Source organism: Aspergillus nidulans, chromosome II (assembly GCF_000011425.1).
Source record: "Aspergillus nidulans FGSC A4 chromosome II".
Lineage (NCBI taxonomy): Eukaryota > Fungi > Ascomycota > Eurotiomycetes > Eurotiales > Aspergillaceae > Aspergillus > Aspergillus nidulans.
The window spans coordinates 3819168-3841261 of record NC_066258.1 but is presented as its reverse complement, the minus strand read 5'-3'; the positions used below and the strand labels follow the sequence as shown (position 1 = coordinate 3841261).

At 49.9% G+C, this 22094-nt stretch overlaps 7 protein-coding genes across 7 annotated transcripts, besides 3 other annotated features; 5 read left to right on the top strand and 2 right to left on the bottom strand.

Annotated features, from left to right (window-relative positions):
- Positions 1-7553: part of a sequence feature (contig 1.59 1..177453(-1)) that runs on past the window's edge.
- On the bottom strand, positions 1173-1542 carry ANIA_11398 (uncharacterized protein; the record flags this gene model as incomplete). The annotated part of the gene is made up of 2 exons (XM_050611519.1): positions 1173-1196; positions 1393-1542. 2 exons carry the CDS (start codon positions 1540-1542, stop codon positions 1173-1175), a joined length of 174 nt encoding a protein of 57 aa, XP_050467542.1.
- On the bottom strand, positions 2437-5790 carry ANIA_03525 (CHAT domain-containing protein; the record flags this gene model as incomplete). Its single annotated transcript, XM_656037.1, has 7 exons — positions 2437-2465; positions 2771-3333; positions 3678-3877; positions 3926-4321; positions 4422-4721; positions 4813-5421; positions 5644-5790. 7 exons carry the CDS (start codon positions 5788-5790, stop codon positions 2437-2439), a joined length of 2244 nt encoding a protein of 747 aa, XP_661129.1.
- On the top strand, positions 6961-8505 carry ANIA_09513 (uncharacterized protein; the record flags this gene model as incomplete). Its single annotated transcript, XM_863802.1, has 1 exon — positions 6961-8505. The coding sequence occupies one exon, from the start codon at positions 6961-6963 to the stop codon at positions 8503-8505; it is 1545 nt and encodes a 514-aa protein (XP_868895.1).
- Positions 7554-12593: a sequence feature (contig 1.222 742..5781(-1)).
- Positions 12286-13740, top strand: ANIA_03526 (uncharacterized protein; the record flags this gene model as incomplete). The annotated part of the gene is made up of 2 exons (XM_656038.2): positions 12286-12294; positions 12330-13740. The coding sequence occupies 2 exons, from the start codon at positions 12286-12288 to the stop codon at positions 13617-13619; spliced, it is 1299 nt and encodes a 432-aa protein (XP_661130.1). The 3' UTR covers positions 13620-13740.
- Positions 12594-22094: part of a sequence feature (contig 1.60 475..68571(-1)) that runs on past the window's edge.
- ANIA_10426 (uncharacterized protein) lies at positions 14992-16689 on the top strand (the record flags this gene model as incomplete). Its single annotated transcript, XM_050611518.1, has 5 exons — positions 14992-15691; positions 15829-15881; positions 15938-16434; positions 16488-16543; positions 16625-16689. The coding sequence occupies 5 exons, from the start codon at positions 14992-14994 to the stop codon at positions 16687-16689; spliced, it is 1371 nt and encodes a 456-aa protein (XP_050467541.1).
- On the top strand, positions 16794-18903 carry ANIA_10424 (uncharacterized protein; the record flags this gene model as incomplete). Its single annotated transcript, XM_050611517.1, has 10 exons — positions 16794-16828; positions 16880-17055; positions 17109-17135; positions 17197-17560; positions 17674-17758; positions 17816-17874; positions 17908-18157; positions 18228-18345; positions 18406-18497; positions 18569-18903. The coding sequence occupies exons 2-10, from the start codon at positions 16928-16930 to the stop codon at positions 18901-18903; spliced, it is 1458 nt and encodes a 485-aa protein (XP_050467540.1). The 5' UTR covers positions 16794-16828; positions 16880-16927.
- On the top strand, positions 19697-21786 carry ANIA_03528 (SNG1 family protein; the record flags this gene model as incomplete). Its single annotated transcript, XM_656040.1, has 4 exons — positions 19697-19758; positions 19953-19973; positions 20083-20137; positions 20245-21786. 4 exons carry the CDS (start codon positions 19697-19699, stop codon positions 21784-21786), a joined length of 1680 nt encoding a protein of 559 aa, XP_661132.1.

Here is a 22094-nt window from a genome sequence, read left to right as displayed (position 1 = left end):
CGAGCAGTTAAGAGGACGGCGCTAAGGGCATGCCCGCTTCTAGCGTCCACATTAGCTGCGGTATGATCTCAGCTGCGCGGATGCAGCGGAGGGACCCACCGACTCTTTCTTGTGCCTCTTTTTGTGTCCTTAGTATCGCAATGAATCAGTCTACACCTGGCGGGTATTATTGAGTCCAATAGAGCAGCGGGCGTGGACAAGGAATCAGGAGCGAGCGGAGATTTGGAAACGGCGGCTGACTGATGGGTTATTCGGAGAGAAGGGAGAGACCATAATTCGGGGAGTGGCTGCTATGACTAGCTGGCAACTCTTGTTCGGGCAACGTCTTTGCAGTCCCATAGGCTGTCTCTCAGCCTAGAGTGCTTAGCGGCATATCCCTGCTTCAACCTACCAGGGTTGGGTCCGCCCATCTGAATTCCCTAAGGGAATGTTACGGAGCCAGAACACCTCGCTCACGGATATGGTCTCGACATGGTCCTAGGTTGAGGTCTGTCAATGTCGAACCACGACGATGGGCCGGAGCGTTTGTATATAGCATGAGCAAACAAATGCGGGAACGTCAGACTTTGAAAATTAGACATTGTGAGCTCGCTTCACTATTGCCACCTTGTCCTCTTGCTGCGGATTGGCTGCTGTAGTTACAGCTTACTCAGGGTATAGCAACAGCCAATTTGGAATAGCTGGCGGGACGGACAGCGGCTCCAAGCCCAGACCCAACGACTTTTAGCCTGTAGTCTGGTATGCACCGGTAGGACTATTAGTTCACTGGGTCGTCCAATGATGTGATTCCTCTGAAACATTGAGGCCTCCAGAGCAGCATTCTCTCGATTTAGCCTAGCTTTGAAGTTAGACAAAACCTCGAGTATAGCTACCTTTCTAGAATTCATGGTTGTACATATCGCTAATATGGCTAATCCCAGGCCTAGCACCCCTCCAGAAAGCCATAATCAAGATATGTAAAAGGAGGCAAAGCTCTAGATGGCCAAGTTGAGATAATCAGATGTACATGTTAACTATAGAGGATACTGATTGCCTATTTAGAGATCTCTTCTTAACTTGTTTTACCTAATGACAGGTACATACTTGCCAAACAAGTAAGCTACCACTGACTGTCTGGCCAGTGTCTAATGCTCTTGAAAAAGGATTTGGATAAAATTGTTACCTTTATTTGGCTATGAAATGTATGTACTGGCTATCTTATAGACAAGTTATTAAAGAGCTAAATCTTCCCTGTAAAGAAACGACTAACGTTCCTTCCGGGGCATACCAGACGATACTGTCGAGCTAGGTAAAATCCGGCTTCAGCTGCTCGACCGAATGTCGTCCTGTCGTGTTCGATAGCATCCCCGGCAGCCCGCGTCACTGACTGCAAGGATTAAGCGTTTCCAATACCCCTAGCCCTGGGCATTCGTACCCTTGTTCGAGACACCCTGCGCACAGTGGTCGACCAACTACGGATTGCGCGAAGAATTTCGACACCGCAAATCTGGCGTCCATGCCTTTTCTCGTCGGGGCGGCGAAGCCGGTGATGGCATCTGCCATCGCTTCCGACGTGAGTGGCTCTCACACTACCTAACTAACAGTGACCAGACGGATCTAGGCGCCGAAGCGGCTTTGTGTGGGCAGCTTTGACGGCTATCAGGGCGGTTTGGGTCTGGTTCGAGGTCCCTGAGACTAAGGATCTGTCGTATGCCGGATTAGATCGCGCATTTATGGATCGTCTGCCAACGAGGAGGTTTCTGATGGTAGAGAGGGGTATTTAAGCGACTGCCTAGCTGGTCAAAGTGCTGATCAAGTATGCCTTGCATGTAAATGTAATCACTTAAGGTTACTATAGGTGCCGGCGAGCATAAAAGGGCTAGCGCCACCTCTCTGGTCATCACTGCGATGCGGCGACTGTAATAAAATATACTACAGATATTTATGCATTGTATCCTCAATAGCCTCATCCGCGTTTTGATAGGTCCATTGCTACCTGATGAATTCCGAATTTCTGTCCACCTGAAAACCCGCGTGCGTCCACCTCACAATAGCGTCCACAATATATATTTGACCCACCCGGTGCTGCATCAATGTAGGGCAGAGTATTTAATGGAAGAGGCATATCGCCCGGTTTCAACCTGGAAACCCCCCATTGTCCGTGCTGGGAGAGACTACTTTCTTGTCACATCGACATTCGAGTACTTCCCCGGAATTCCCATCTACCATAATACAGACCTGCTGAACTGGACGCTCATTGGCCATGTTCTGCGCCGGTCGCAGCTGGATATGCGCACAATCAAGCTGAGGGGCAGTGTTTGGGGTCCGACCATACGTTACGTCAATCGGAGGACAAGGGGAAGGGGAGGTTATGGTTTTTTTCTGGTCCAGAAATGACCATAATAATTACCATTACATGATACACACTCCAAGTATTTTCCCTGGCAGTACCCCATATTACAAAGGCCCAGAACCTTGAGCAAACACTATCAAACACGTTAGTTAGGATCAATTCAAGGAGAGAAGGCCATGAATGTTGTGATTAGGAACGCACCAATTAATAATGAAGAATTATGGCCTAGGCTATTCAGTAGTGCTATCATACAGCCCTGCCCGGAACATCAATTATCTCTCGAATATCCATGGCTCAAGAGAAAAGCTAAGCACCTAGATGGATGTACGCTGCCCAAACCAAGGGATTTCGTTCTTAAGGCATGCTCTGATATCTCGGATCGGACCTTCAAGACTGCATCCCGCAACGCGGTGGCCACTGCACGATGAGATTTCGTACCTTCACTATTGTCAAATAGGTAGGTATAGAAGAACTCCGCGACCTTGACGCAGACTGCATCATCTGTTGGCCACAGCGAACCAATAACGTGGGGGAAACCGGACATTTGAAAAGCACTTGCGATATGCAGGCTTTCGTCAGCGAGCTTTGTGGCCCTGACTTGGGCTGTGGAACAGGCGGAAAGGTACGCGACCCAGGCAGGTTGCTGAGAGACTTCGTTCGAGATTCTAGAGACCGTGAGCTTGTCTAGCACACCGTCCTTCTGTGGGAGTAAGTAGCTCTGCGATGGGTCTGATTCGTTTGCTGACCCGTGGCAGTCGAAGTGAACGATATCAGAGGTTGCGAGTTTGCGACACACCTGGTCAGCCGTTGGATGATTGAGTAATTCACAGACGTGTGTCTCTCTACAAATAGCCCTCACAATGTTAGATTCTTCGATCACTCCGCTCAAGGGCTGATGCCCTGGGGTCGTGGGCATCGCGACGATCAGGACTGACTCCTTCTCCGTATCCTTCTGGAATTGGGAACGATTCAGTGAGAGTGATCTGGAGTACGCAAGTGCCCTGAGAGAAGGTGTATACGATGAGATCGTTTTTCTCAGGGTGCTTTCACCGGAACGATCATCGCGACGGCCAGCAGCGTGAAATGGAAGGCCGCTGGCGTCTCCGGACCAATCCACCAGAGACGGGATGAGCCATCAGGGCTGACTGATAGCTCATTGAGTATTGGTTCCAAACAGCAATCCCATAGCCACTCTAACATCATTTCGTTGTTTTCTGCAATCAAGTCGGGCATTATATCACGTTGACCCACAGGATGATCGAGAACCGCGGATCTGTATTTCTGGTACTCCTGGCTCGTCGACCACAGATTGATATCCCTCTCCAGCTTCGGAAGTTGAACTGACCTGATCTGGTTACTCGAGACAATTATTGCATCTGCGCGGATGGAGGTCACATTGACCACGACAGCTACGCCGTCAGCTACAGAATCAGTCAGTTCCTCTGCTTTCGGTTCCAGGAGGAACGCCTCAAATCCTTTCTTATGGCGAATTTCGTTAACAACAGCTTTGAGCTTCTCTCCAGCTTCTAGTCGCATTCGCACAAGCTGCTAGCGACGTGAGCTGCTGAGGTTCCGGTCTACAGGCTGGGCTACTTGGCGCTGTAATGTTTTATACCCCGCAGCAAGGTCGGGGTAGACTCTCTCCAGCCCCGGCACATCGCCCTGCCTGTCAATCATGTACCGGAGTATCAGGCCACGACCAAATTCTAGCTTTTGAAGGGCCTCAGTCACAAGACCACACTGAAGGTACAATGAGCAAACGTCTGCCGCAAGACCTGTAGCTTGAAGAATCGCGTACTGTTGGTCGTCAAGTGTGAGGGATCGCTCGCAAAGGTCAGGCAGTAGTTTGAGGGCACCGCTCCCGATTGCCCTCGCTTGCTCCCAATCTTCCCTCAGCCGCAGTATTCCGAGCGCTTTTACAGCAGCTCTCAATCGGATATGAACCCGGCCTTGTGGAAATTCGTAGGCATCTTTATTAGTCTGTTTCAACTGACGGAATGGAGTAGAGATCTCCTAGACTGAACAATGTTGTCGTCCTCTCGAGATCCTCCTGGGATCTTAGCTCATTAGCCTTCAAGTACAGGCTAACAGCATCATTGAAAACTTTCTGGGCCCCCAGAAGCCTAAAACGCCGAGTAAGGACCAGCGCTACATTGTGTGCGCAGGCCTGATGGAAAGGGCTGTTCGGGTCCTGGCCTATCAGTTCCCATACTTGGAGCCCATATTTAACAGCATCTTCGAGACAATCCTTTTCCTTCGTGTGACCGTACAACTTGTGAAGGTTGGTACTCAGCTTGTTCAGGGAAATGGCCTCATCAGGAGAGCTTTTTCCTAATTCACATGCTTTCCTCGAGTTTTCGATAGCTTCCTCTAGGTCTTCGAGCCTTTTCTGCCTTTCATACATAAGGGCAAGCGCAAAGGCCAGGTTATTCAAATAACGAGTTCTCTCAAAACCCGAGTATTCCGGCAATAGAATTAACCTCTCTGAGTCTCTCAATAGAATTATCAAGGTATTCGGATGCTCCGGTCCATTCGAACTTGCGTCCAAAGAGATTCCCTAGGCTATTTTCCCGTATAGCTTTCTGTTTTCTATTCGCCGCACCGGCTTCGACAACAGATTCAGAGAGCTGTATTGCCTGATCAAGGACCATCATGCGAGGATGTCTCTCGAATCGAAGTTCAAGGAGGGTCGCAAGGTTGTGTTGCCATTGTATGACATCCTTGTTCACGTCCGGCATCCGTTCAATAGCACTTTCTATCTTCGCGATTGCGGTATCGAGCGGATCATATTTTTCCATTCGTATACCTCCTTGACATAGTTTCAGCAAGGCAGCCCCCATTGCTGCTGCTGCCTCGGCCTCATTTGCGACCCCTCGTCCACATGCCAACCTCTCGGCCTCTGTGGCGAATTCTACCCCAGCCATAGCATGATCGGTCAGACCAGACACATCATATCTGTCTCCCTTGAGTACAGACATATTAATGTAGTCCAGAATCCTTGGAACATCCCGCTTGACTGTCTCATCAATACGAAGTGGCATATATGCAATGCTCGTATCAAGGTCATCGAGTTGTCCCCGCCGCTCATACTAGCACTTATATAGGTCGATCAGTATCTCCAGAGCGTTTATATAGTCATCAAGATTTTTTCAAACAACTTCGGAGTAGTTAAGCTTGCTATGGTAACAGCTAGGTTTTGCGGCTCAAACTGCTTCTTCGAACGGCTCGGCAGCGAAGGTATTTCGGACTTTATAGCGAAGACAACAGGCCAACAATAACAACCAAGAGAATAATTCGTTGTCGTTAATCACTTTTGTGACCTGTCTTGCAATATGGATGCTTTTGTCTAAGCAATTCTCGCGGTCTTTGTTGGCTTCGTAATCCAGCAGCCCCTGAAGCGCCTGATCAAATAGATTATCTAGCTCCATCGAAAGTCCGGTGAATATCTGGTAGAACATTGTGATTAGCTTTGCTGATATGCCAAAGTAGCTTGAGAATACCTCCGTTGTTGGAATTACCGTGAGTGTTGCTAGATGGCGGGCAGTGGTTGAAGACTGCCTTGTGAACGCGGATGGCAATATTGTTTTCAGGTCGGGTATACCGCGAAAACAAGGCGATAAAATAATTGTAACTTAAAAAGATTAAGGCTGTTGCAGTGTTTTACGTACTTTTAATATAAGAGTGTGAGCAAAATGGGAGTGATTTTGACGGCCTAGATTCTCTTTTATCGATCGTCACTGAGCGGCCAGCCTCAGCCTCGTCCACTACCGGCACTGCACTCCAACCCCGCCTTTAGGCACCATTCACCATTTTGGGTTATAGAAATCATCGATAAGTGTGTTTACTCAGCTGTCTGAGTATTACTGTGATGTGAGCATTTCAGGGCTGAGCTCACCGGGAGGAGGCGACCTCCTTCAATATCTCGGTTCTCACCTAGGTAATACGTTAAGGCATAGGGCCTGAAAGCGCGGAAGCATGCTATGCTTATTGCTAGTCTCACACATTGTTACAGACACCGAGGACGATGTGGATACCATGGGCAAGTGCGACGCGGCCACGGGCCTCGTAACTCGGATCTTTGGAGAAGATGCAACAAGTGAAAGGAAAGGAAAAGCGTAGATTGGCTTATAAAGAGCCAAGAAATTTAGAATTCCGACTCTCACATATTACTCAGCAGGTGAGCTGATGGGGCCTGGCGAACATACAGAGCGGGACGGCTGATAATGCAACCTCTCCATTAGCTCCCTAGTACGCGTCGAGTATAACCATGTATTATAGCCTATAGGCATGCTTGGTACGCGAGGAAAGGTCTCGGCTGGGCTAGTGAGATATAGGAAATGCAGCATTCCTGAAACTTATTGGTTGATACCCGATGGAGCCGGTAAAAGGCACAGCCCTACAAGTGGGTGTTTTCCCGTCTATTGCAGGGCTCACGGTCTCCCAATGGTTGTCTACATCAAATAATTAATCTATTCAGAACACCGTGCGCTGACTGCGGACTTGGCTTTCTTCAACTAGGGCAATACTGACTCAGCCTTGCGTTTGTAGGCCACTATAAAGAGCAGACCCTGGCAACAGTTGGACTCACTTAATTTTGCATATCATCAAGCTTCTATAACCACCGCACCATGCCGGAGTCGCAAACGTATCACCTCCATCCTTATGGATGGGAAGATGACCCAGAAGAGGAACGCTTCAAGCTTTCGACGCTTGACTACCTCTCTGCCTGCACCTACAACATGTATGCACTCTTTTTTCGCCTCGACGAGTCACTCAGCAGCACCGCGGTAGAGGCCCTCAAAGCCGGTCTCGAGCGAACACTCTCCCAAGCCCGGCACCTCTGCGGAACAATAGAGAAAGACTCGGATGGCGGGCACTCCTTCACGAGGAAAAAGGACAGCACGGTCAAGTTTGTCGTGCAGTGGGTCGACAAAGACCCAGCGTACCCATCTATCGACGAGATCGAAGCGACTCACTTCTCTACCGTACGACTAGGTGACCTGAAGCGCTGGAGTGTCCAGCCTATGACGTACGGGGAGAAACCTGAAGCCCATCCAGACGCCAGCCCTGCCGTCGCTGCTTACAAGGCGAATTTCGTCCGGGGCGGTCTTGTCTTTATCATGCACCACCACCACTACGCGAACGACGTCATGGGCTGGGCCGGTCTGACGCATCAACTGGCGGAGAACTGCTACGCAGTACTAAATCATACGCCCTTTCCCCTGTGGGACCCGGCGAACCTCGACGTCAGCCGCCTCACGAAACCCGCTCCGGCGGAGGAGGATAAAGTCGACGGGCCTACTCCGCCACAACCCACTGAAGGCCAGTTACCCAGGATAGCGCTTTTGTTCCATCTTCCGAGAAGCAAAGCTGCAGAGCTGAAGAGGCTCGCTACACCGAAGGCGGCAGACGGGAGCTGGATTTCAACGTATGACGCCTTCTCGGCGTTTATTCTTCGGACGCTGACGCGTCTCCGTGCGCCAGTTTACAAACTGGACACCTCCAAGCCTCTCTTCTGGGGTGAGGCCGTCGACATGAGACGTCGCATGCATAGCCCTCCAGTCCCTGCCAGGTTACAAGGAAATGTCATGTCTGCTGCCATGAACATTAATGCACCCGCTGAGATCGCACATCCTACTATCGCGGATATCATCTCTCATGCCGACCCAGACGGCGAGGCAGAATGGCCGCTTTGGAGACTTGCATCTTATATCCGACAACTGACGAACAGCGTTACTCAGGAAAGGCTCGATGCGATGTTGACTATGGTCTCACGGGTGCGCGACAAAGCGGCCCTGAAACTCCGCATTGATTGCCAGCCATTGATGAGTATTCTGCAGACGGACCACCGGGACGCGAACATTTCACAGGCGGATTTTGGATTTGCGCGGCCGATCACTTATAGGCATTTGCTAGACTTTGTAACCCCCGGGTTGATTATCATCTACCCGCCGAGAGTGGGCAGTGGTCCGCACGGGGACGATGAGGGGTGCGAGTTCTCAATTGTTTATGAACAGGAACTCGCCCAAACTCTTATTGACGACCCTGAGTGGAATGCATACTTTGAGTTCCGCGGTATTGACGCGGTTGATATTTCTTCGACACTGGAGGTGCCGGAGTATAGATACCCGTCCCAGCATCTCTATGTTGATGGGAGTGATGGCTATATGTAGTTAAGCTATTGAGTAGAACATTGACAAACTCCCCTTACAAAGCGTGAACCCTCTAAATTCCTCAGAAACCCCAACATCAATCACAGTCTCCCTTCTTCACCCACTTCTCACCAACCCCTTAGCCAGCAATATAATACCCCACCAATCAAACAGCACCAACTTCTTCCCCCCTCATAGCTTTCTTAAACAGCATCTTAAGCACCAGTTCGCCAACCCCAACGGTAGAGTTCGTCTGGTGTGCCTCACGCGCTCTGCTGCAGAACATGATCAGCTCGTCGCGGTTGCACTTCGTGGATCAAGGCTTCGATCTGTCCAAAGGCGGGCACTTCACGCATATTCAAGTCTAAGGGCATTGCAAAGTGACCAGGTTGTCCTTCTGCAAATAAGGGGCTTTGGCAAGCAGGGCATACAGCGAGCGGGCGCCGTACTCGATTTGGGCCGTGCCTTGGGTCGCATGACGAAGGGATGGCTTCGTTCCTCGCAGCAGTGACCATGGCGCGGTAAATGCCGAGTGAGCTACTGATGATGGAAATTAACATCTTTGGTAATAGATTTCGCAATGTTGTGTCGGTGGAGCATGTCGCTTACCCGGAGGCCATGAAAGACATTGCAAGATAGTTGGTTGTAAGTACAATTAAAGCTAGAGCTACCCCCAAAGGTTACATGCCCAGCTACATGGGCCAACAATCCACAAGGAGGACGCCCCGTTCCCCCGCCCCTGGATATCGCTACGGGGCGCCTGTTCACTGGGGTCGGTTTGAACAATACGCTAACTCAGGCTACTCAGTTCTTAGTACGCAATAGCTACCAGTACGTTCCAAAGTCAGTATTTGAAGCACCTGGAGAATGTAATTGGGGGCTCTGGGAGCAGGAGGATCAAGGGCCAAGGACAGCATGCAAATACTCCGTCTATGAACTGATTGGGGTCAAGGGCGTGGATAATATTTGTGTCCATTGGAGGCCTCCCCAAGATATAAAATCAATTGGGTATATTGCGCAGGGTGGAATATATGAAGGCAATACCTTAAACCGTCGATAGTCAGTAGAATGATATGCATAATTAGACTCTGAAAAAGCCCTCGGGTTACCCGTAACGGGTCCACCCAAAGCGACGGGTTGGGTATGGATACACTCTGAACCCGTGCGGGTTTTGGGTAGCCCTTTGTCAAACAGAACAAACTATTGCATAACGATAGGAATTCGACAAGTAAGCAATCTTATGCAGTGAATATAGTCTAGCATAGGAGTTTATGGAAATTGCGCTCGGCGGGCGACCTGCGGGTTGGCGGGTTCTGGATACGGGTCCTGACTGTCGACCCAACGCATGGGTTCGGGTTCTGACCTTGGACCCGTCACAGGATTTGTTATGGTCTATACTTATGTTGCTCTTTTCGTCTTCGTACCTTCCGCTATTGCTGCCTGCTGGCTTGCATGACGCCTACTGCACTATACCAGCTATAGCGTAGTCCGGGGTTCAGTTAGGGTTCTTTTGCAGTACCCGCCGCTATTTACTGCATCCAATCATACGAGGTAGGCTGCCAGGAAGGGGGCGTTGGTCGGCTATACCGGGGTAGACCTCTCACCCATACTTGCGACATTTCTGGAACGCCATATGGATATAGACTGCAACGAACATAGAAGCTGTATTCAAGTCCAAAGGGAGGTTAGGAAGTAATTCAGTTGTGTCATAGCTAGAATCCAGTCGTGCTTGAGTGGCGCAGATCACCAGACCGGATGGCGCGAGGCTGAATCTGAACACGTATTTTTATTGCAACAGATTTGGAATTGCTTGTGGCTGGGAGGCCGGGGTCGGTTCGCCCATGCACTTTTTGCAAGTATGCCCAGTGATGCAACGTCACAGTGGTCACGGACGCGTCGCGCGAGCAGCGGCTATCGTTGATTTCCACCCAGGGATTGCACCCAAAGTGCCTACTATCTGCTTTCCCCTCTCAAGTCTCCGAATCTGAATTGGAATGACGCACACTCGACATCTCCATCCTTTTTCTCTATCTGCAACAAGCCATGCCATAATGTTTGATAGAGATCGAGGAGACGATATTTCCCATACATCCAGCACAGATACCATAAACACAGAATATAGCACCGAGCCAGCCGGACGCACGGAATGTTGGCGCGCCAGAGATCTAGACCGTGTGATTGACCTCGTGAGCAGCGCGCCAACAGCTCGTTCAGCCCCAGCCCCCACATACTACCATAGTAGATGACTTCATCGAGGTCCTAGTACTGTTTGCGACAGGGGTTATGGTCCTCCAATAAATGCAGCTCCGAGTTGCCGGTAATGCAAGCGGCTCACGGGGAAGCACTATCCACTTCGTCTTCAGGCGGGTTTTCCAATGGAGGCAGGTCGATGAGAAACGCGGGGTGCTTAAAGCATTTAGCACAAAGCTCTCGTTAGTTCATCGCCTTATTACTTTTCTTCGTAGAGCTTAAGCACTATGGCGTGGTAATTTATAACTAAGAGTCTTCAAGTTTTTCACGGAGGCACTCTTATCAATCTTGCATAACCATCCAGAGTCCAGCTTAGGAGCCCTTTCTGGCAAGCACCTGTAGGTGGCTCCGGAAATCAAGAGCGAGTACGAAAACATTGTATTTGAAGCTGGCAACAGCCCTGTATAGGAGCACGAAAAAAAGAAAAAGACAGCAGGAATCCCGAACAAGCATGCCTTCCGAAAGGCCCTTGTCAATTCAGTGTATCAGTTTGACAGTCGAAAAAAGCAATATAAGGAATTCGTAAAACCAAGTACCCATTTCAGTGCCAGTGCATGCAATGGTTGGTCTACACCGCCAGACGTTGCAGGGGTTCTGATCCTCTGAGCGGCGCAGCTTCAGGGGGGTGCCAATGAGCGGTTTCTCTGACTGCGGCGCAGAAGCATTATCTGTGCGCCCGGGAATACCGCTCTGGCAGGACTAGCGAGGTTCCTGGATTAGATACATAACTGTGGTCGTGTCCGTTTTGTTTGTCCAGTAGTTGCGCATCCCCGTCCCAGGTAAGTAAGCTTTTAGCACTGGCCATCACTCAGCTTCAGCCATTGAAATCAAGGGTCCGCCAAAGGCAGAAGGTAAATTGCCGGCTTTCTTCTGCTTAGACCAGGGTGCGGTCACTAGGATATCCGCTAGAGTATGTGGTGAGAACTCGATCAAGAACTGCACAAGAGCGCTAATAATCAATCTGCGAAATTCTGTGAAGACCAGCACAGTCAACACAAGAAACCTACTTACGAGCTCTATTTTCCGGGACCTATCGCGAGAACAACACTATGGCTGGTCTGGACCAGCAGCCGGAGGACAGGATTCAGTCTCGAGTCCACTCCACTGGACCCCGAGCCCAGCGGTCGAAGCATCTTGAGCATTCCCAGTTGATATTCTCTGAATACATAAACCCCGGGATCATGAGCACCGACGAAAAGTTAAAGATGGTCGACGATGAAGTAAGGACAAAACTTACTGCCAAAGGGAGCATGGACTGGAACAATGAAAAGAGCTATCTGTATGTCTTCACCTCCCCCGAGACAGAAGGCTATTACAAAGTTGGATGCACGAAGTCGATCGAGGAGCGAATGAGGGTCCACAAGAAATGCTACTCGGAAATTCGCCATTTTAAGCATTTTGAGTGCCGTAATGCCAAACATTTTGAGAAGGTTGTGCTTGCGGAATTTCTCTTCTCTCGTCGCAAGCATTGGTGCAGCAGGTGCAAAAGGCGGGTGACGGAACACCAAGAATGGATAGAAGCTCCGCTGCAGGATATCATCGACAGTCTTAATGCTTGGTGTGAGTACGCTAAGTTCTTATATGATTGTGGCAAGGATATCGATAAAGGGCAGCTCATCCAGTTGCCCCTCTTCTCGAAGGATGCGGACAGATGGAGAAAGTGGGCTGTGGACGAAACCAAGAGATGGAAGGAGATCCATCAAAGTCGTATGGCTCCCACTTCTGGGCAATACGTGCAGGAACGAACTTCTGAGACCAAACCCGATTCTCAATACGGCTGCAAGTTGAGAGTCGAAGACGAATACTTCTTAGACTCGGTTCCAGACCTCTCCGATTCTCCAGGGTCAACTCCTGGATCAGGAGGAATTCAGGATCCGCCTGCGCCGCCTACGCCAGGCACCCCAACACCAACTGGCCGTGGACTAGGAATGGATGAGTATATGCGGAAGCAAAGAGATGCATTAGGGATTTCTGAGGAGGAGGAGGAGGAGGAGGAGGAGGATTACGCCACTGCAAAGCCTATTGCCCGGCCTGTGTTCACTGATCGCCCGCAACGCCAGTCTGACAAAGGACAACGATCAGATTGCGCCGAAGATCCAGCTTTCCATGCCCCCTTGACTGAAGCGTGCAGCAAGAATGACGCAGACCGAAGTACCCAGTCCAGTCTCGGGAGAAAGGGTTATATGCATGGCATTTCCGATGCTGACATCAATGAAGAGAGGTGGTCATTCGTGGAGACAGTGGTGGCTGGAGTCCAAGATAGCAAAGCTCCTCAGCCACACGTTTTCGGCACTTTATACCTCCTGAGTCTGGAATCCGCAGAGGGTCTCTACAGAGTATGCTACAGGACGGGTAACAGAAAATTCTCGCCAGGGAAAGAATGCTGTGACAGAGCTACGCGATTTTACAACATTCCCAATTGTGTTAGCGTTAAACAAGAGCTTCTTGCGAAGTTTAAAGTGCTGCCTCCCGATCTAGAATGCCGATGGTGCGGCGGACAACATAAAGATTGGATTAAAATCCCCGAGAGGGAAGTTACGACCAGTACTGAGGCCCCCAAAGACCCTGTGGACAGAGGACGCCTGAATGTGCCCGGTCATGCCTGCGAGCTTTCGAACAGGGTTGACGAGAAGAGTGGAATAAATGATGTGGCAGAGACGCAGAAGATCAAGGCAGCTGTCGATGATCTGCCTATCAAGATCCCACCGGCACAGGAGCCAGTTGTTGATTATCAATCGCATAGTATCCCCGGCGCCAAGGCTAACAACATTATCGGGAGATTGGCTGAAATGATAGGAAAACCTACAGTCTCGACAGAGCTGCAAGCGCCCCCATTGCTGGATTGGGCCATTGCCGCTGCGCGCATTTTGAGTATACCCTTATAGTATTCCCGTTCAGCCCGGTTTGCTTATTGTTTCAGCCTATTGTTGCTTCGTTTTTCCTTTTTTTCTCTTATATGTTTCCCTTTAGGTCATGGGTGAATGTCCGCTAGCATTATAACTAAATGTATGTCTACGCGCCGAGCCCCTTTGGCTCTGGTCGGCCTGTAGGATTTTGTCTTGCTGCAACTTGAACGTTCAACGTTATGTGGTCAACTTCCGAATCAATCAACGGTTGGGCGTTGTTCAAGCTCGACTCGTTTGAGATCGCGCTGTGTCATCCGGAGCGGCTACAGAGATCTCAAGGCAAGGCTGAGAAACCTTTGATGCTGAGCTGTAGCAGCCTCTACCGCGATTTCACGAGGAGAACTTGTACAAAGGTGGCTAGGAGGCGTCTACAGAAATCTATTGCCCAGACTCTAGCAGAACGTATCCTGCAGATTCAGCAAATCTACAGGCCGCATGGAAGATAAAGCTAGAGCTGCTGCGGCAATGCATGGACACGCAGTTGATTGGCGGCTACTTTTAGACCAAGACTAAACATACAATGGTTGGTACCTATTTACCGCCGAACCAACCCTAGGAGATCGGCCTGCCGTTGTTGTAGTAGGCTAACAAGGACAGTTGATCGCCAGTTGCTAAAGGCGAAGAATTGGGGGTACCAGCAAGCAAGAGTAGATGATACTAAAGCGATCTAGTGCTCTTACGCCCCCGGTGGATGAGGAAATCCAGAAGGGGGATTCCTATGCCGTTCAGGGCCGTGGAAGATATCTTCAACTGGCCCAACTCCAACACATTCCCGGAGGTGTTGCCTATTTCGCATGACACTGTGGTGGGGCCCTAATCCATTTTAACGCACGTCAGTTTTCGAGGAAATTGGGCGTTGAGGTTGGGAGAGACAGAGGCTAGGGAAACTTGCACAGAACAGGGACCATTAAATGCGTTTGACTTGACGAGTAAGCTTGTAAGTTTACTCGAGAGACATGTTAAAATAGGCATACGTCTGCAACTTTTGTAGCCTCCTTGACGGGCTATCATTATTTCACGCTGGGCGTCTAGCCATACACCATTTGTAGCAGATATGGGGCAAGCATAGGAAATGGAGGCGCCGAACATGCCTACTATTTTAAAATTGCTTATAATTGGTTCGACTTTTTGCGGCACAGCAACATGCATCATCCGGACATTTAGCGCCCCACCTGCTGGCCTTCCGCGCCCCTCATACTCTACGAGGGTTATAGATAAACCAGGCTGCGTACCGACTGGAAGTGTTTCTGACCCCATTCTATTGTTCTCTAACATTATCTCTAAATTTCCAATCTGTCACCTTCAGAATACACCACGAGCGGGCGGACAAACAATTGCCAGCAAGACCAGTATGCCTGATGCCGCCGACGGTCCTAGGATCCCATCGAGGAGCCGCAGCTCCTCGCATAACCCTCTCCAGGACCATGTTCTGCCGTCTGTGGAGCTCACCTCATCTTATAGCCCCTCCTCCACGGGTCCAGGAACACCTACTTCCTCTGTAACTGACTTAGGTGACCACGAAGATAATCAACGCGCCCTCACACCTACAACGCAATCTTTGTTCCAGAATTTACGCCTAAGCGAAGGGGAGATCCACGAGGCTACTCAGTCTACGCATTCTTTGTCCAACGGCCAGCAAGCTTCTGGTTTGACCCCAACCACTCGCCGAACAACATACATGGACCTCTACAATGCGACCCCCGCTCCAGAAAGTGCTCCCACAACCGGGCCTCAGGAAACGCTACAGACACCTACTTCTCCATTGGGTGAGGTGAGCTCCGGCTTACAAAACCTCGTCTTAGCGGAACCAGACGAGGCGGCAGCTGAAGTCTCAGATGAAAACAGTAGTTCCGCATCGTGGCATTATAATGGAGACCGGGATGATGACGGTGATCATATTTACAATGTTCGGGAAGAGGAGCTTCCGCGGGCTCCGATATACGATATTCGGCTCCAAAATGCACTGCGGAACGTGAGAGGTCAAATTGCGGACCTCGCACAGTTTATTGGTGAGCGCGAGCTGACGCATGACCCAACCAGTGACATTCATGGTTTGTATGATCAACTGCTGAGAGCGAGCCGGTTTTCGTACCCTGCAACACGGACTGTGGGGTTTATTGGTAAATCGGGAGCGGGTGAGATGCCTTCTATCAGGGCAGACGACGGGAATACTGATTGTTTTTGGCAGGGAAGAGCAGCGTTATCAATTCTATCCTTGACGAAAATGGACTCGCGCGTTCAGTAAGTTAACGAGCAGATCTCTGTCTGATTGATGGAAGGCACTTACTGTTATGTAGAGCGGAGATGGGGCTGCCTGCACCACTGTTGTCACCGAGTTTCGCAATGTGGATGAAAGTTATCCGGATAATTATACTGTCAAAGCGGACTTTATGGACAATGCAGAGATTCGCGAGCTTTTTGAGGAACTGCTGTCGAACGTCAGGAGATATTACACGGATGCCTATCGGGAAGTCACCCAAGTTGAGGAGCAGGAGAACATTAGGATCGCTGCCACAAGGGCTTGGAATACCTTCCGGTCTCTTTTTCCTAATCAGCCGCAGCTTGAACTTGACTTCTTGTCCAGGGATGGAGAAGATGCCGCAGAATCTATTGTGTCAACGTTAGTCGAATGGGCTATAGCTAGGTTGGATAGCCAACCAGGGGGGCGCGACAGGCTCGAGCAGCCCCGGGTGGCGAATCATGCTGATGAATGCATGGAACTTTTGGATAGCCTGACGACTGATCATGGTGGCGGTGATGGAACGGCTTTATGGCCTTTTGTCAAGTTGATCAGGTTTGTGAGCGTCATAGGGTTATCATGGTATCTGTCTAATGGCGACTATCAAGGGTCTATCTACGATCACCAATTCTTCGCACTGGTTTGGTTCTGGCTGATCTTCCAGGTAATATCTTTAACATTACCTCTCTAATCTTTTCTTTCCTTATGATATTTCTGTGTTTATTTCTTTTCTTCCTCTCCGGAGGAATCTTGGCTGACAGGTTTTTTAGGGTTTGGGGATTTAAACTACGCTCGCATACGGGCGACTGAAAAATATCTTCGTCACAGTTGTGACGAGGTGTTCATTGTCAGCACGATCGCCCGTTGTACAACAGATCCATCAATAAGTGATATCATTCGCCGATGTTTGCGAGGTCAACCAACACGAATTGTTTGTACTCGCTCGGAGGCAAGTAAACTATTTCCCAATTACAGAGAATGCGTACTAAAGGGCTTCAAGGATGTGGATGCTAGAGAGGCAGTACGGACAGCCTCTGCAACAGAAGCGATGCATATCCGCAACCTTGACCATCGGGTTAGAAACCTCGACCAGGAAATCAGGAATACGCGGGCTCTCAGACGACGATCCACTGGAAGAAGGAGTCTGAACCTGGCTGCAGAAGAAGCCAGATTAAGGTTAGTGAGCATTTCTGGTGCTAGATTAGATTGATGACCCACGATTATCGCAGTGACCAGAGAGAGGCAGCTGAGCTGGAGTAAGTTGTTCATTAACTCTTTGCACGCCCCAAGTTATGTCCTGACTCACGCATTGGCTAGGCTAAAGCAGTTCCTCATCTCAAGACGGAACCAGAGAGTGACGAGCTCTTTGAAGCGCACCTATGGTGACCAAATCCGCGTCTTTTGCGTGAGCAACACGCTCTACTCTGACCACCGCACGCAGGAACCAGATCGAGCAAATGCATACATCCAGCTTAGTGGAATCAGAGATCTTCGTCACTACTGTCAGTCTGTTCCTGCCGACGCGCAGCTTCGGGCAACGGAGGGGTTTCTTGAGACTCAAGTTCCCGCACTTTTGGGTTCTGTATCTCTCTGGACCGCAGCGGGATCTGATACAGTCACTCACACCCGAGCCGAAGTCCTTCGTGGTGTACTGAGCGATGCCGAACAGGTTCTTCAACAGGTACGGTGACGGCTTGCCTAGTCGTGTGCCTCTTCTTTTTTTTCTAGCTGGAGATATGGCTGTTTTGAATAGACTTTCACAATCTAAAGAACGTCATTACTGACATCGCTTAGAGAATTACCTCTCGTGGATCAGACATCCGCCACTTGCAAAGTAGCCTGGAACGGCAGTTTAGAGAATCAATTACACAGGCAATCCGTGAGCAATAGATATTCCTCCTAGCTTCAACTAAGTGCCGAATTAATCCTGACGCAGGCAACTCCCGGAATGACTGGCGGGATGGGGCAGTCGCGGCGAGCAGGGACTGGGCAACCGTAAGTGCGCTTGACACAAAAAAATACATGTAGAATGCTATTCCTAATGGGACATCTTGGACAAAGTGGCACCATTCGACATACGCCGCTTGGTGTCGCAACAACGGCACATATCAGACCCCAAAGCAGGCATACCGGTGCTGGAATGAAGAAGTCCTTGGTCGGGGAAGGACTCAGCTCTCAGCCGCATGGGATACCATCCTCGATATTCTGGAAGGAGAAAAAGACGAGATTGACGAAGAAGTATCCAGATTGTTCCGAGGAATCTGCGACTCTATTGACGGTAATATCCGAAGCTTTCAGGAATGCAAGAAGCTTTGATTACGTCCAGCTAACCACCCCGGTTAAAATAGAACACCTTGATATTTCACCGGAGACTTTGCGACATCTGCTCCGAAATCTAGCAGCGCGACAGAGATGTATTGCCCGTGCTATTCAGAATGCACTAGAAGACCTGTGCTACGCAACAGAGTACGTATCCCCACCTAGTTTCCATCCGCGTGAGAAAATAACTATGACTTGTAACTCTAGAAAGTGCAAACTCGACGCCACAGGCGGCCATGACAGTTCCTACATTGCAGGCGTCATGCGTCCTGTTTATATATCCTGCAGAGAGCAATACGGTACGAAATTCAATGTTAGCCGAATTCCTTCCAAACTTCTCCCACTAATCATTGATTACTGCTTCTAACAGGTACTGGTAGCGATTCCCGCCGCAAGCAAACCATGAACCGACATCTTACATCCTCACCTTTATTTACAAACTTTTCCAGAAGTATAGCCGCTGATTATGATGAGCTGATGGAGACAACATTCAACCAGCTTCATCAGAAACTGTGCGACGAAGTGGATAATGTATGTCGTGATTTGCAGGCTGCGGTTACCCTCGAAGGAGACGTATCCGAAGCTGGTGAGGACCCTGAACATACACGAGAAGTGCAGCGACAGGTGGAACTCGCTCAGGTGGCACTGGATCACGCTCAAAGGGTTTTAAGGGAGGTTGAGCGCCAGGTGGTGGAATCTAACTGAGTGGTAAAGGTTGTTTGACTTTTGATGGATGCAGTATGAGACACCAGACACGAGGGAGACAAAGGGAGCCTATAGGACGTTTTATATTGGGAATTTGCCAGATTATCTTGAAACTTTTCCCGTGTATTGATTGCTCATGGAACCTCCAATTAATTCATGGTGTGACTCGCAGTTTCGGGGAGCAAATCTTACATATTTCATAATGATTAAAATGCTTGGTTGGTTCTTCACCCACGTATTATCGCGATGGTTCGGTCTTATAGCTCATTTAAACCGGCCAAGGTTGGTAGGGTGACTGGAGATTAACATCAGTATCTTTCCCTTGTAGGCAGAACCCTACGATTGTACTGGGAATGCTCCAGACATGACCTGGAGATGCTCATGTGTTCGCACAGTCTATATATCTTACCATTATGCTTCGCCGTAAACGCAATGCATGCTCACACATTAAATACGTTGTGGGAGAAGGTCTTGAGTCATCTTCGGTAAATGTTCAATAATACCGATAGTCTAGAGTTTACAACGGATGCTTTCGTCTGAGCAGGTACATGATAAGCCTTCTTGTGGGGACCTTGACAAGTCCGGTCAGTACTGGGTTAGCTTAAAACTGCTGGCTGTGCTGAGGTTTCCAAAGCAAAATCGAGAGCCGAATCAACGCATTTTGCGATAGGATTCCCCTGAGAAAGAAGCACCTTTGCCCACGAGTGTGCAATTATGCAGGCCGCGACCAGGTATCTCCCTCGTTCTTCTGATTAGAGTGTTCCCAAAGGCGCACGCGATTCGTTATGGAGCCATGAAAACCGTTTCTGTGTTTCTTTATGGACAAGGCCATGTGCTGATCAATCTGATATTGTAGTAAGTAGGCCGATACAATCGAATGTGATGCTACGGAATGCTCCTTGAACCACCTTTCTGGCGCGACAATTCTCGCATGTTAACGATCGACGAGCCGACTACGCTGGTCTGGCCGGTTTCGCTGAGAAGTCGAGCCTGAGTTAGTGATGGAGGACCTTCTATGCTTGGCGCGTTCCATAAATATATTTCTGCAGCCGGCCGGGGAATCCAACCGGGTATGTTATGAATGTCAGTGTTGTCCGGTCAGGCAAGTAAGATTCGGTACCTTCCCCGCCATTTGGTCTCTAATACGCAGGGGGCGCTAGCGATGAACGAATCCTACAGAAAACAGCAGCAATTAGGACAAGGGAACGATCACTACCAAGATCAGTCACGGGATGTCAGCAGCAAGTCACATGACTTTACATGACTTCTCGTTGGAGACCGTTCGGGATGTGGCGGAAATTCCACTAGACATGGGTCTCGTGCAACTGTTGGGTGAATCAGACCCGACTACTCGAGATGAGAATATATCCCAAAGCTAAAGAGCAGCGCGTCAGCGCGCATGAACCCGAGGTCCGGAAGTCGAGGTTCGCTCTGCTTCGCGCAGCGGCTCGCTCGGGCATCATTTTGACCCTGCTCTTTCTTTCTCTTTTCAGTTACCTGTTCGGTTCCTTATACCAGCTCACGGGACATACTCACAATCTCAACGTGGTTCTGGTGGACTATGATGGCGGCGTGATTGGAGATGCTGTCCGTCAGGCCTACCAGCAGCTGCGCAGCGATAGCTTTCCCACCATAATCAATCACCCTCCATCACAGTATCCACAGCCAGCGGCTCTGCGATCAACGGTCTGCAATATCGAGTACTGGGGTGCCCTCTACATCTCTGGTGGTGCTTCTGACCGGTTAGCGACTGCCATCTCAAATGCGCAAGCTGCCGCGTCCTACAATCGGAGCGACGTCCTCACCTGGATCTGGAATGAGGCCCGATATCCGACCGTCATCGATACTCTTGCGCAACAGATCACATCTCTCTCAGAAGCCGCACGGGTTGCATATGTGCAACTCAATGGTACAGGCGCCGTTCAGTCCCTCGACGCGACAAGCCCGGCTGCCGTGGCTGCGTATTCGAATCCTTGGGAGCTCACTTCGATAAACATACAGCCGACTACCCAGGGTTCCCGTGTGGTCTATAACACCCTGGTTGTTGTATTGATACTGATTCAAGAGTTCTTCTTTCTCGCCACCATCAATGGTCTTTACGTCCAATTTGGAATCTTCAGGCGTATTAACCCTAAACGCATGATCGTTTTTCGCTTCATTATCTCGGCTGTGTACACTCTGGCTGGATCAATCTGTGCAACCGGGGCCATTTGGGCTTTTCGTGCTGGCTGGCAGGTGAATGGAAACCAGTGGGCTCTGACGTGGATCACTCTATGGCTTTTTGCACACTTGAACTTCCTCACCCTCGATGTTTTTGCTGTCTGGCTGCCCCCACCCTATGTTCCCATGAGCCTCATCACATGGGTTGTGCTCAATATAACGTCAATCCTAGTCCCGTTCGAGCTATCCCCAGCTTTCTATAAATGGGCCTATGCCTTGCCCGCTCACGCATGTTTCAATATCTTGATTGACATCTGGTCCGGTGGCTGTAACCCGCAACTCGGCTACGCGCTACCCGTACTTTTTGCTTATGAGCTGTCTAGCGGCATTCTCAGCGGGATTGGTGTTTATCGACGGGCTCACTACGCCGTGATCACGGCCGAACGCGAAGAAAAATCATTGCAGGAGAAGATCACCAATGCAATAGCAGATTCCCAGAGCAGATCTACCCCTGTTCAAGAGGCGCGCCCCGCTGGCGGCGCAGAACTAGATCGGGAAGAGACTGTTGAATCCGGTGCCCAACCGCAGAGGACGAGCAGTGCCGAGAGCATATCCGATCGGGAAGAGCTTGCAGATATGGTCTGGCGAGTCACGTCGCAGATGACGCTGGAACAGTCAAGCTCACAGAGGAGAGGGTCTTTGGGGCCGTCATTCGCCTTATGATAAGTCCGATATAGCGTATGAAAACATCATAAATATTGAAGTTGGACAGGCAAGATTGAGCATCGAAGCCTCATACCGGGTTCTGATGCGAAGGTAGCAAGGTCGCGTTGCTCTATTAGCCGAATGATCTCCAGAAAGCGTTGAATATGTACGCTGTTACTCCACCCCCACAGTAGGTTATATTTTAATGACCATAATAATACCTTCCCCAAATTGTCCACCCACGGGTATCCACCAAACCGCCGTCGTGCTTGATCAAAAACCAACCGTGGTTGAAGCGAACCAAGTAACGCATACTCATTTTGAGT